This window comes from Genypterus blacodes, unplaced genomic scaffold (assembly GCF_046128005.1).
Source record: "Genypterus blacodes isolate CSIRO-AG114 ecotype Tasmania unplaced genomic scaffold, CSIRO-AGI_Gbla_v1 ptg000111l_1, whole genome shotgun sequence".
Taxonomy (NCBI): Eukaryota; Metazoa; Chordata; class Actinopteri; order Ophidiiformes; family Ophidiidae; genus Genypterus; species Genypterus blacodes.
The window spans coordinates 4,600,302-4,612,874 of NW_027466915.1; the positions used below are offsets into that span (position 1 = coordinate 4,600,302).

Here is a 12,573-nt window from a genome sequence, read left to right on the forward strand (position 1 = left end):
GAATGGTTTACAAGCATCTTCTATGAGGAATATTAAGCCGTAACTGTGCCATCTCAACTTTAACAATAACATAACTGTGTGAAGTGACTATAGACTGTAAAGTAACTGTAGACTAGAGCGTCATCCCAATGTTCTGTACATGTGGTCGATGTTAGCACATCTGCTGCACGGACATGAAATGCCAGACATGATCTCTGACATAACCACTTCAAGCAAGCATCACTCAACACTCAACAATCCAATTTTCTAAATTGTAGTGTTTACATTACACAAATTTCAATTTGTAATTTCAAATTACGCAAAACACAAATCAATGGAAATTCTGATGAGAGTAAGAAAGGGTTTAGCATGTGTTGTGTTTTCTCTTGTTAAGGTGACTAACCAAGAGCTAGCACTGTTCCAGCAGAAGCTGGAAGAGGAGGTGAAAAAGGACCAGAAGGAGAAGAAAGCCAACCAGGAAGTGCTGAAGTCTCTGAAGCTGGTGATTGATGAGCTGGTAAATGAACAGGACAGGTATGTGTCATAGGTCATTGATAATGTCTGTACTAGGCATGAAAATTCTAAGCAATCTCCTTAATCGATATTTGATGCAGATAGTTGAGGATAGTTTTGAATTTTTGAAATAATCTAACGCATAAACCTATCTATAGGTGAAAGTATATTATTTTTCATCTGGATGTTGGTGTGAGAAGACGTGTTTTTTCTAGAGCCTTGCTTATTGTTAATCTTGTAGATCATAAAAACTGATTCTGATTCTGATGTACAGGGTTTTTTGACATAGGGTTTTTACATGAAATAATGCCTTGCAATTGTGATTTTTGCCATGTGCAGTCTCATTAGAAACATACAAGAAAGGAAGAGCAGCTTTGAGGCAAAGCTGAATGATTTCTTAGAGTTGGGGTAAGTCTCTTTCTCTCTCTCCTTTTTCCCCTCTTTCTGTATAAAAAATGATCTCAAAAATATCCTATAATTGTATGCGCAATGTCATGTAAAATGTTTGCTTCAATAAAAACAAATGGCAAAAAAGTGTTGTAAAAAGAGTTGGTAAGTGTTGAGTGATTTGTGAAGCATAATGTCTACTGACCATACATACCCCTCACCTGTTCTTCCATTTTCCCATAGTAATCAGTCAGCAGCTGAAAAGATGAGCCTGGAGGATGAGATCAAGCGTTGTAAAGATGTGTTGACCAAGAAAACCAGGAGGTCTTGCGCAGCGCAGGTAGATCACAATCACACTTACTGCTGATTGTTCCAGAAGACAAGGCTGCTGTCAAATGAAATTAGTCTTTGTCTTTAAGTTGTGATGATTGACGAAAGATAGTGTTATCAGGTAGTGGCTTAGCGTTGAGGCATGTTACCTGCAGGTGTAGTTCAGGTTCGGCGGTAAATCACCTCAGATAAACAATATGCAACTCTTCACTTCTCATACAATATGACTCTACAGTGGAAACTAGCAAATTGAATTGAACTGAGATGAAAAGGAGTTGACATTTGGGGCAGGGGGGAGAAGACGGCGATATAAACAACACGGGCGACGCTAAAAAACAAAATGGGACGATCGGTCTGATGATAGTACCGCCTCATTAATTTACCTGAGGCGGTACTTATTCATATCGCTCATCTTCTGATCCTGCACCGCGCCCCAGCTGCAATAGCTCTGCAGCCCCCCACTTTGGGAACCACTGTGTTAAGCTTTTATCTAATTTCCCTTTCCAGTGATTGCACTCAAACTTTTAACACAAGGTTTAAAATTGCCTTTTTCTTTGTAGTTGTGTGTGGTTGAGAGCAGCATGGACCAGGATTTGTACAGACTACACATAAAACTGACGGAGGCCACAGACATGCTGTCCAAACTGGAGGAAGTAGCACCAAGGTAGGTGGAGAAATGGCTGAATCACTCCTCTTCTGTCTCTTCCATTCAAGGTGTACTAGATGCTAACAAAGATTTGTTTGTTGTATGTCCTTTTTTTCTAGACTTCCACCCCAAGACCTGGATGCTGTGAGAAACACTTGCAGAGCCAATATTCAAGATGCTCAAAGGAAAATTACCACAGCTCAGGTAAAAGTAGATTATTTGCAGGAAACATTCCAAGGGGGGCAGGGTTACAGGCAGAAGCAATCTTATGACTTTTCTCTGTAACAGAAATAGTTGAAGTTGCTCCCAGTTCATTAGGATGTTTGGTTTGTTGATGTACATACCCAGTATTGGGATGTTTTTCTAGAAAAAAAATCCGTGGCCCATAACAAATCATGCATTTTGTGTGTCTTGAGCAGAATGCAGCTATGTATGCAAACTCGATCAGCAACACAGATCGGCCTTAAAAACACCACTGTTAATAAATTGCAAACAAAATAAATTCAACAACTAAAATGTGGGATTTTTTTTAATAATAATGATCCAATTTCCTTAAGCCCACAAATGAATTGTGTTCTTACCTGGGCCATTTTTTACCTTTAGGTTAATCAAAATAGTTTGAAAACCTTTTGAGTGATCCTACTAACACAAACAGAAAACAGAATCTCCATGGTCGAGGTGATAAATGAAAGTAATAAATGATCTTGTGTTTTCTGAGTCTGCCTGAAGTGTACCACTCATGTTTGTTACAGCAGTAAGATTTAGATTCCATTTTTATTTAAAGAAAATATCTGGCTCTTGTGTGAGACTCTGTTCATGACCCTCAGATCCAGTACCAGGAGCAGCTGGATGGAGTGAAGAATGGCAGGAGGGCCAGTAAAGTGATTCTAGTCAATGTGATCAACCCTCCTCTGGCTGTACCAGTAAGAAAGCCCACTATATAATTTTAACCCCCATGCAGGGTTTCTATGATCATGAGAATCCTGGAAAAGTCAGGAATTTTTTAAATGTATTTTCTAGATGTAGAAATGTTTGGAAAAAATAAAAGTTTAAATACACAATTTTGACAAGTCAACTTAAAATAGCTGAAGACATAAGACATGCTGGATGTTGCTGTCTGCCCATTTTTATATTAGTAGTAATTGATGATTCTTTCGAGAACATATTTATCAGAAATATGTTAGCCGTTATCCACATTTGTTTTCTGTTACAGCCATCTGTGGCAGCCAATCAGTTTCCTCCTCAGTCGGTGTCCTCTGCTCCGACATCCTCCAGTCAACAAGCTGCTCCTGCTAGAGGAGGAGCTCAGGCAGAATCCCCTCTGACTGTGTTCGACAGGGCCATGGAGCACCTCACCTCAATCTTTCCTGACTGCACCAGGTAACACTGACAGTTATCCACTAGTGACAGTTTAAGAGATAATTGCCCATGCTGGCTCCTAAGGCTCTCAAGGCAAGGACCACTTATCAACAGCAGAGCCATGTCAACATGTTTTTAATGAATTGTTCAATATTGTTTCCCCTGGTAATCTCGACCTCAGACAAGTTTTGAAATGCATGTATTAGGCTGAAAACAAACCACAACATTTTACTTAGAAAGCTACAGAAATGTATATATACTGTATATATAGTATACTGTTTTCTTTTTGTTTTAAAGTACATAAAACGTGGAATACATAACATAGGAAAAAAGGGTAATACTCAGACAGTACACATGAAGGGAAACATTTGAAATGTTTCTTAAATTGATATCAAATCTTAAATTATTACAGAATTACAGGATTTTTGGTTTACTTTGAAATCTTGGTTGGAAGAGAGGAGTATATAACAGAAGTAACAGGATAAAGTACAGCAAGATTGAGCTTCCATCTTACACCAGGCTAAGTGAGAGAAATCAACCAAATAACGTATTTTTTGAATGTGTGAAGCCCAGTAAAAGGATGGAAATTTTGGTAATTTCGACCACCAATGATTTACAGATCCTTTCAGACCTTGCACCTCAAATGAAAGAGCTCATCATTTTTTTGTAAGGAGTCAAAATGTTTAGATAAGAATAAGAAATTGATTGAAACATAGAACAGGGGAATTTAGGCAAAACATTCATTGTAACATCTATCTTCCCAATTAAAGAGAGGCAGATTGTTCCGTCTGTGAAAATCAGTCTTAGACTTGGTGCTTAGACAGAACATTACGTCCTGTGTTTCCAGGTAGGAGATGATCAGGTGAGGTTTACGGACAGATTTTGTCTTGACCTTAGAGGAGACTGTGATTTCTAAAATTGAATCGGAGAAAAAAAATTACTGCTATAATAGATGGTAAGTATTTATCAAAGGCCAAATCCAACGTGACTGTCTGTCTGGAAATACTGAGAGGAATGGCGATTCACAAAGCATCAGCAGTGCTGGTTTTTGTGGAACACAGACAAATATGAGGACATGAAAGATTACTAGTTGTACGAGATGGTAGAAAGCTGCTCCATGTTGACCTCCGATCTTCACGTGGGATGAGAAATCCTGATTCATAAATCATAATTTAATGGAAATACTGCCATTTCATATTTACTCAACTTATCAAAACTAAAAAGGAATCACTGCTAGTCTGCTGAAGCTGCACATGTGCATTTTCACCATTTCTCGTGGGGGAGCACAGTGACAAAATGTAGAGATGCATCTTCACTACAATTCAAAAAAGCTAGTTCAGCAACTGGGTGTTTGTGTGTGTGCAGGTCAGACTTGAAGCAGTTTATTCAGGAGCTCCGTTGGTCCTGTGGGGGCAGCCTTAGCAGCATGACGTTGCAAGATGTGGTCGGTGCAGTGAGTCAAACAATCCTGGACCAGCAGGTAGTTTGGAGCCGTTTGTTGTTGCTGTTTGTGTTACTTTGTTTCACTGGTAAACAATTCATTCATTGTTCTTTCATCTTCTCTCATTTCTGCATTTTCCTCTTCATTTAACCTCTTAAGCCTAAGCAGACCCAGTGCTGGATTTTATATTAAAATTGTTTTTGATGGATCTTAAAGAAAAGTCATCTCTGTAAACACAACTAAAATGATAACCAGATTCCTAAGGGGACTTTCAGGTTCCATAACCATGACAACAACCATAACCCAGACTAGCACTGTGGTAATGTGCAATAGGGGTAGTCTTTCTCCATGGGCATGAAAGCCACCACCTTCACAAAGCTTTAAGCAGATTGTCAAGCTCCTCTTACCCAGAAATGGAGCTCATAAGGCCTGAGCAGGAGAGCAGTAAACAGAACTAGAGGTCTACTCTACTGTGGACCAGGCGGCTAGCAACCATTGGAACTTAACTAATACAGGTCCCATTTACACAAACACAAACATGAACATTTTCTTTACCTTCTAAATCAGAACTTACTAATATTCACTGTGAATCTTCCAAGATTTATTTGTATGCTAGGCTGTCTGAACATGAAATATGCAGGCTGTGTAAACGTGGTGTTTTTCCTTCCAGGCTTCAGTGGTTGATGCATTGTAGTTAGTTTTTTTAGGTCATGTCATCACATAAGACATAATCAAATATATCCTTGTTTTGTGCAGTTCCATGTTGACATTGAATGGTAATTTACAGATGAACAGGTTTTGTTGTACTATAGTGGATAGAATATTACTTAATTAGGTATAAGGAGATTAATGACTGCATAACTATCACTTGATATCGTCATACGTCTCCAGATTTTGCCATTTGGTTTATTGCCTTAACAGCAGTTAAGTGCTTTTTTAGTTTCAGCTCAATTATTCCCTGATGAAAAGAACTAATGAGGGTGTTTGTGTAGTTTGCCAGGCATGTGTGTGCTATGTATACACGTTACCTGTGTTGACAACAGCAAGTGCAGTTGGTTGTTGCTGAGGAAACACTGTGAACATGTGGATGATGGTTTAATACTACATTCTTTCTTTCAGTCAAACGTCATGCCAAGTGGGAGTGAAGCTCATGCAACACCCCCTTTAAACCTCGCCTCAGCCTGGCAGTCAGTGGGCCCCCAGAGAACCACGCATTCCAACGCCGTAAGTCACACACTTTCAAGAAGCCTTTTCAGGTGCTTCACCCTTCCACTTCAAGTTGCATTTCAAGACAGTTGATGCCATAGATATTTGTCAGCAATGTACCTTTGATGAGGCCCCTTGAAATGCAGCTGGGAAATCTGCCAAGTTTTGAATATTGAGCACACAAGTATGTAGCCGCCCCAACCCTGTAGTTCCCAGAAACTGTAAAAAGAAAAAATCCAATGAGGCAATGAAGTAAATCATTGTGTTAAAAACATCAGAGTTCATTTCTTTGTGCAGCATCTCCTGAATAACATGTGCTTATGTATTTGCATAGCGCTGAAGTAACTGAGACTGTTTCCTACAGCTCAACGTTGAGGATCCGTGTATCATCTGTCACGAAGACATGAATCCAGATGAAATATGTGTGCTGGAGTGTCGACACAGCTTCCATAAGAAGGTGAGGATTCACATCTGCCAAGCTAACCCTAACTGCCATATTTACATTCATGGATATTAGTTTAAGCGAAAAGAGCTTCTTGTGGGAGTATAATTCAGCCACAACCCATTCTCATGAGGAATCAGTTTATACATTCAGAGACATCTTCAGAATTTGTAAACCCTTGTAAAAACGGATTATTCCAAAATGTCACTTCATCGTCTTTGTAATCAGGTGTGTAGAATTTAAGCCCCTTAATGTCCTAGTTGAGATTTGAGAACTTCATGACTATAAAATATATGTTTGTCTTCATGAAACTGCGCCTTTGATTATGGCCAGGATCACTGCTGGGCGTGGAGCACAGCCTGAACATGTTTGTATGTGTTGTCAGTGTATAAAGTCATGGCTGAAGCAGCAGAGCACCTGCCCTACCTGCAGAGACCACGCCTTGCTGCCTGAAGAGTTTCCCATGCTGCCAGGCAGACGACGTCAGGCCCTGTGACCTTTCACCCTGCTCTCCGTCTGAATGCTTGCATCATTTTATTACCAAAGTGCATGTTCAGTATTTGTATATGTAATTTTTGAGAAACCTGGTTTTTATTTAAAAATCCAACAGTTAGCCAGTTTAATTCGGAAAATAAACCCAGTTTAATAGTTCACTCCTGTATGATGTGGGTTAACGCCCATACATGTGCATATTTGTTTGTTTTTTGGGGGGGGGGGGTCGTCCTCTGCACCCATTTCAGACCCGGCACAGCTTCAGGGGGAAGTTCTCTGTGATCAGATGATCATCATGAAGCACGATAACGATGTTGATTTCAAACTCTGTAAGTGAAAACATTTAATCAGCAGAGAACACACAGAGTTCAAAGTAGCTGGACTAACCATGTTTCTGCTTATCAAAGTAGCTCCTTTATTATTCTGACTGTTTGAGTTGCAATTCCAGCAAAGCATGTAAGAATACATACATGTCTACCTTCTGCTAAGAATCTGTAGCATTGGTAAAGAATATACTCTGAGAATTCAAGCTTATTTTGCAGCTATCTATATATCATCGCCGCCTTGCACGTTGAACACCCCTAAAGGAAGGGAAATGGCATCCTGCAGGTACTATAGGCTTTATTGAGTGAGGCGATTGGTCGAGGCAGTGCTTTATATTTCAGCCCGCATAACCTCCCACAAGTTCTGCTCCGGACCAAGATGGCGTGAGTTACTGTGGCGACAGTGAGATCGGAAGTGAGTTAGCTTTGAGACACGGAAAAATCAGACTTGAGCTTCAACATAACTGACTAACGCTGTAATTGTGCTTTGTAGTACAGGCCCCTAGTGTTGATGCTTGTAACCATAGTAACGACTCGGGTCATAATGGTACAATGTGCTCTGCACGATTAGGTTTGCAATATGAACGAAAATTGTATGTGATATTGGCTGTACAAATAAATGTGATTAGGTTTAGGTGAAGGTCTTTACTGACCCACTTTGAAGTTGGTGGTTTCCAGGGTGGGACAGGTGAAGAGCCTGGGGAAGACCATGTAGATGGGAATGGAGAGGCCATGGGCGACATCACCTTCAGCAATCTGGATGTTCTGGATCTCGGTGGCATCTCTGGCGTAACCCTCAGCACAGCCTGCGCGCGCACACTTTCAAAATGTGTGTGCCTACCAATTTACAGTATGCAGCAAATCTACACACCCTTGATTCTGTTCCTGATTATCAATATTTAACATTTTATACATGCTGTATATGTCTAAGTCTATCACTTTTAAGTGACACTCCTACAAACATGAATAAGTACAAACAAATGTATTATTTCAGTTCTTGCATTGAAAACTGTCCATCTAGCAGCCATTCCTCCTCCCTAAACAAGCTAATGGATGCAAAATGTCACTTCTGCCAGAGAAGGAGCTCAAGTTCTGGTGTCATACTTACAAACTGCTACAGCAGAGAGCAGAGCCTTCTGGTTTTCAGTGAGAATTATGCTCAAAATACTTTCTGATACTCTTACCTCCTATTAAAGGAGGAGGTACAGGAATATTTTATTACAGATATACATCTTCACTTAAAGTTACAGACTAAAGACAGGAGCAGTATACTGTAACTGAGGAGAGACTGAGTTTGATACAGTCTTTTGTCAGTTTTACATTTTGAATGTATAATAATTATGCTTTTTAATGGTTGAGTTTGAGTTAAAAATTAAATGATGGATGTTACCAAAAATAAATAGAAATTAAACTGAAACTAACCTGAAAATTAAATTAATTTGAAAATATAATAGGAACTAAAATGACCTTGCTATGCGTTTATAAATACGTAATCTAATGAGATTTTACTATCCTGAAGAAGTGACATTACATTGTTCAGCGTAAACTCTCCCTGTATCAGTACATGTAGATTTCACGTGACATCATGAACTCACCACAGGTCTCCACTCGTACCAGCTGCAGTTCGATGCTCTTGATAGGAACCTCTGAGCTCTCCACCACAACTTCTCCTGTCAGCGGCTGGCTGATCACACAGTTTGTGGCGTCTAAATGACCTTTGATCAGAAACTTTGGCAGCAAACTCCTCTAAAATAAAAGCAAAACAAGCTTATCGGCTCAGTCTGTCTGAAATGAAACCTATGCCTGAGGTGATCACATGGACAGAGTCTCACCTCCCGGGCGTTCTGCAGGGTGTCTGGAGTGATGGTGAAATCCACTGGAGTGGGTAAAACTTTAGCTTTCTGCGGCTGAAAATCAAAGATAAAGCAGATATGAATCATCAGAACTCAAGAGCCTTATCACTTTACCTGTCGTAAAGACCCGGCCCCCCCTCGCTGCAACAATGGGCCCCAACCACAGCAAGCTACACACGTCCATGTGAGCTCTCCTTTACTCTGCTGTGACTCATGATGCTGAAAAACTGCAGCTATCAATTATTGTTATTACTGAAAGTGTGTCTCACCTGACAGTGCACGATGAACTCACAGCTTCTGCTCAGGTCTTTGGCCAGCAGGGGGCGCTTCATGTCACAACGTAGAGTGTACTGAGAGGACGAGTGCAGAGATGATGAGTGTTTCTTCTAAATCTTGACAGCAGACCTACAAACTGAAACTTCTCAGACGAAAGAACACACTGTATCTCTAGGGGTAATTATAAAAAATGGTAACTACACAATACTAGGCTAAACATAGACCATGATAACTCAGCTCCTTCATAAAGCCACTGATGGTCAGCATTGTTATGATAAACCCAGCATGTTACTGCCAACAGCTATAGCCGTGGTTCCCAAGGTGGGGGGCACGCCCCTAGGCGAACGCAGAGCTACTGCAGGGTGGGCCTTTCCCCCCACCCCCACGTTGCACTGATCAGCCGTCCTGTATTGTTTTATATCATAGAGAATCACATCTCCTAGAAACATCACTGTCAGCTACATTTGTACATGGAAAACTGATTCCTTACCAGTTTAATAATCAAAGCTCTGGGTTCATGTTTTTACTGACATTGACAGAAGTAAAACCAATGCTCCTAAACTGATATAAAATCTTCGAATTCAAATGAGCAACTTTCAGTTTTGTCACAGATGTGAATGTGAGTGTGAAGCATTTTGGCACTTGTCTTATATAACACGAAGCCTACAGCTCACCTGAATGTTGACAAAGACGCCGTGATATGTCTCATACAGAACCTTGTTGCTTTTTGTGTGCAGCGGGAATTCAAAGGGAATCTCAGTTTTTCCTCCTGGGATCTTTCCTGCTTTGGCCACTTCAATGTTACTGCTGATTAGATGGATGGGCTGTGACACAAGACAATGATGGATATGTGATCAATGTTAGCCAAAGGTGGTGAATCTTGCATGTCAGACTGCAGTCAGACTGCCCAGGAACAGCTAAACAGTCTTGACTTTCTGTTTATAACAGCTATTGGTCATATTTTCCTGGATGGTCACTTATGGACCTGTAATGGTTTATGGATTGTGATACATTAGAGTTCACCTTGACAGAGTTGTAGAAAGCTTCAAAGACCCCGACGCTCTTGGAGCTGAGCTGCAGGTTGACCAGGCCCTCCATGCTCAGAGAAACACCATGATGCTGCAGCGCCTCCTTACACACCAGTACTGCGACACCTGATACCACTTCCTGCACAAACACACCACAACACAGCTTACTACTGCCACCCACTACCTCATGTGCACGTCAACAGCTGTAGTCGAACATCACCACATGATCAGTGTACCAAATGACCATATATTCCAGAAATTACTTTTACAACTTTGAATACAAACAACAAAAACAAACAAATAGTATTTATAAATCATGTCCGTTTATGAGACCTGTTCTTTCTATTTCTAACAGATTGGATGGATGGATGGATGGATGGATGGACTAAGAGCCAGAGATATTCTGATCTGTTGATGTGCGGGGAGTAATAGGACACAGTTTGCTGGTTTACTCTCTTAGGCTTCATAAATCACAATTAAAAATGACGCCATCGAAGTAAGAGAAGGGAGTTGAGTTCTAGTAAGAGATGTAATGAGCTCTGATCCTCTGGCTCGTCGGAGGCTGCTGCCCGAGGAGCTCAGGCTAGCTCAGCTTGTGTTTGTGTTTGTTTGTGTGCGCGCGCGCGGCGTTAACGCTGCTTACTCACCCCCTCACGATACACTTTATTCGCTCTTTTCAATCTGATCTCCAAAGTGACGCTCATGGCTTCCTATTAATCCTACAGCCAAACTCACATTTATAAAAATATCAAACTAAACACAATGGTTGTAATAACTGTGGCTCGACTCGCTTATTTCCGGGAATAATCACGTGCCGAGCGACGTTTTCAGTCAGCTGACGGAATGTGGCTTTTAAAGAAGTAGATGACCAATTCATTTCAAGGGCAGCTTTAAAGATGAATTCTCTTGCTTTGTGAGAGGATTTGCATCGCTATGCTTACGTGGTCATTCGAATCTGGGAGGCAGAACTGTCATAATGAAGTCTTGCGCGACAGCGGCAAATCGTAGCGAGGGGCGGGTCATCACCGCATAACTCCCGTGGGTCTATTATAGCCACTTCAATGTCCAGTACCCAACTCGAATCAACGTCAAATGACATTTCATGGCAAATCTGCTTTAAATCAAGCACAAATGATAACAAAAGCAATACAAGATTGACTGGAGAGAAGGTGTGGTCATCATTGCATTTCACCACAGTCAGCCGACATTGACACCGCCAGACTGAGACCAGCTGCCGTACTCTGGTGTCTGTGGGATTACGTGCTACAGGTAATCAATAAATCTAAACAATTCAGATTAATAATTCTAAGAAATAATACTGATAAACACAAATACAGATCTCAGACTACATGAGTAAATGAAAGGACAAGATGGCTATAGCATGTGGATGGGCTAAATTGGCAGAAATGTAGTAGAATGATAATAAAGAGAATTGTGATGTTTACTTTGCAATCCCACTGTAGTTACAAAGGTTGCTTTACTCGTTACACAATAATAGAGGAGCATGGTATTCATATCATGTTATACATTTTGCACTGATTATTAGGTGTTTGGATTCGACAAGATGCCCACCCACTCCCACAAGCCTAGTGTGTGAGGAGTTTCAATGTTCACTCAATCCCATGAGTACCCCCACAACACCTGCGCACCCCCAACAAAGCACCAGCATATGGTTTCCATTGAATCATCTTAGAGTATGTGGATACACTAACTCCATTAGCTTGCATTACTTTGTAACCATATTGTGCTGAATGTGTAAATGCATTCAAGATGCAATCAGGACAAGATTGCAATCAAATTGCCTAAAGCACCTCCTGAGGTGGTCAGGGATACACCCCCACATAAACAAAGACAAGCACAAATCAGGCACAGTAACCTCGGTCAAGTGGCAATTACACTGGGAACAAGTATATTTTTCCCACCTGTGCCTATTTCTTCATTTCGAGGTTTACTGTGCCATCATTTGGACAGCTAAATAATGTGAATACAAACTGGATGACATGGTGTAATTCTGCTGTCAGGATATGTTTTAGTGCAGACGCAGGAAGAACAAGTGTTTGGGAGACAGACACACACATTCACCTTCTCACGAATATCAACATACAATCATCGGACTCCTTTTCTCCTTTCTGCTTCTGTTCACTTATCTGAAGATAGACAGACATGCATGTTCCATCTGCAATTTCTAGTTTTAAAGTGGATCTGAGTCATTCTATCTACACATTAAGATATTGTCTTCTCTGCTTTAAATTCCAAAATGCATTAAAAATTGCTCATTCTTCACTGAATACATTATTT

General features: G+C 40.6%; 2 protein-coding genes across 2 annotated transcripts in view; one reads left to right on the plus strand and one right to left on the minus strand.

Annotated features, from left to right (window-relative positions):
* ttc3 (tetratricopeptide repeat domain 3) overlaps window positions 1-7,758 on the plus strand; it is a 28,942-nt gene extending 21,184 nt beyond the window's left edge. Inside the window, exons 36-46 of the mRNA XM_076161418.1 lie at window positions 374-513; window positions 832-900; window positions 1,123-1,219; window positions 1,770-1,873; window positions 1,975-2,059; window positions 2,683-2,778; window positions 3,069-3,235; window positions 4,580-4,694; window positions 5,775-5,879; window positions 6,226-6,318; window positions 6,689-7,758. Of these exons, the coding sequence (XP_076017533.1) occupies window positions 374-513; window positions 832-900; window positions 1,123-1,219; window positions 1,770-1,873; window positions 1,975-2,059; window positions 2,683-2,778; window positions 3,069-3,235; window positions 4,580-4,694; window positions 5,775-5,879; window positions 6,226-6,318; window positions 6,689-6,799 (1,182 nt within the window). The 3' untranslated portion in view covers window positions 6,800-7,758. The remainder of the gene's footprint in view (window positions 1-373; window positions 514-831; window positions 901-1,122; window positions 1,220-1,769; window positions 1,874-1,974; window positions 2,060-2,682; window positions 2,779-3,068; window positions 3,236-4,579; window positions 4,695-5,774; window positions 5,880-6,225; window positions 6,319-6,688) is intronic.
* On the minus strand, window positions 6,996-11,206 carry vps26c (VPS26 endosomal protein sorting factor C). The gene is made up of 8 exons (XM_076161421.1): window positions 10,923-11,206; window positions 10,271-10,414; window positions 9,922-10,071; window positions 9,241-9,321; window positions 8,951-9,025; window positions 8,714-8,864; window positions 7,772-7,924; window positions 6,996-7,122 (listed from the first exon to the last, which is right to left on the minus strand). Exons 1-8 carry the CDS (start codon window positions 10,977-10,979, stop codon window positions 7,040-7,042), a joined length of 894 nt encoding a protein of 297 aa, XP_076017536.1. The 5' UTR covers window positions 10,980-11,206; the 3' UTR covers window positions 6,996-7,039.
* Between the last annotated feature and the right edge of the window lie 1,367 nt (window positions 11,207-12,573).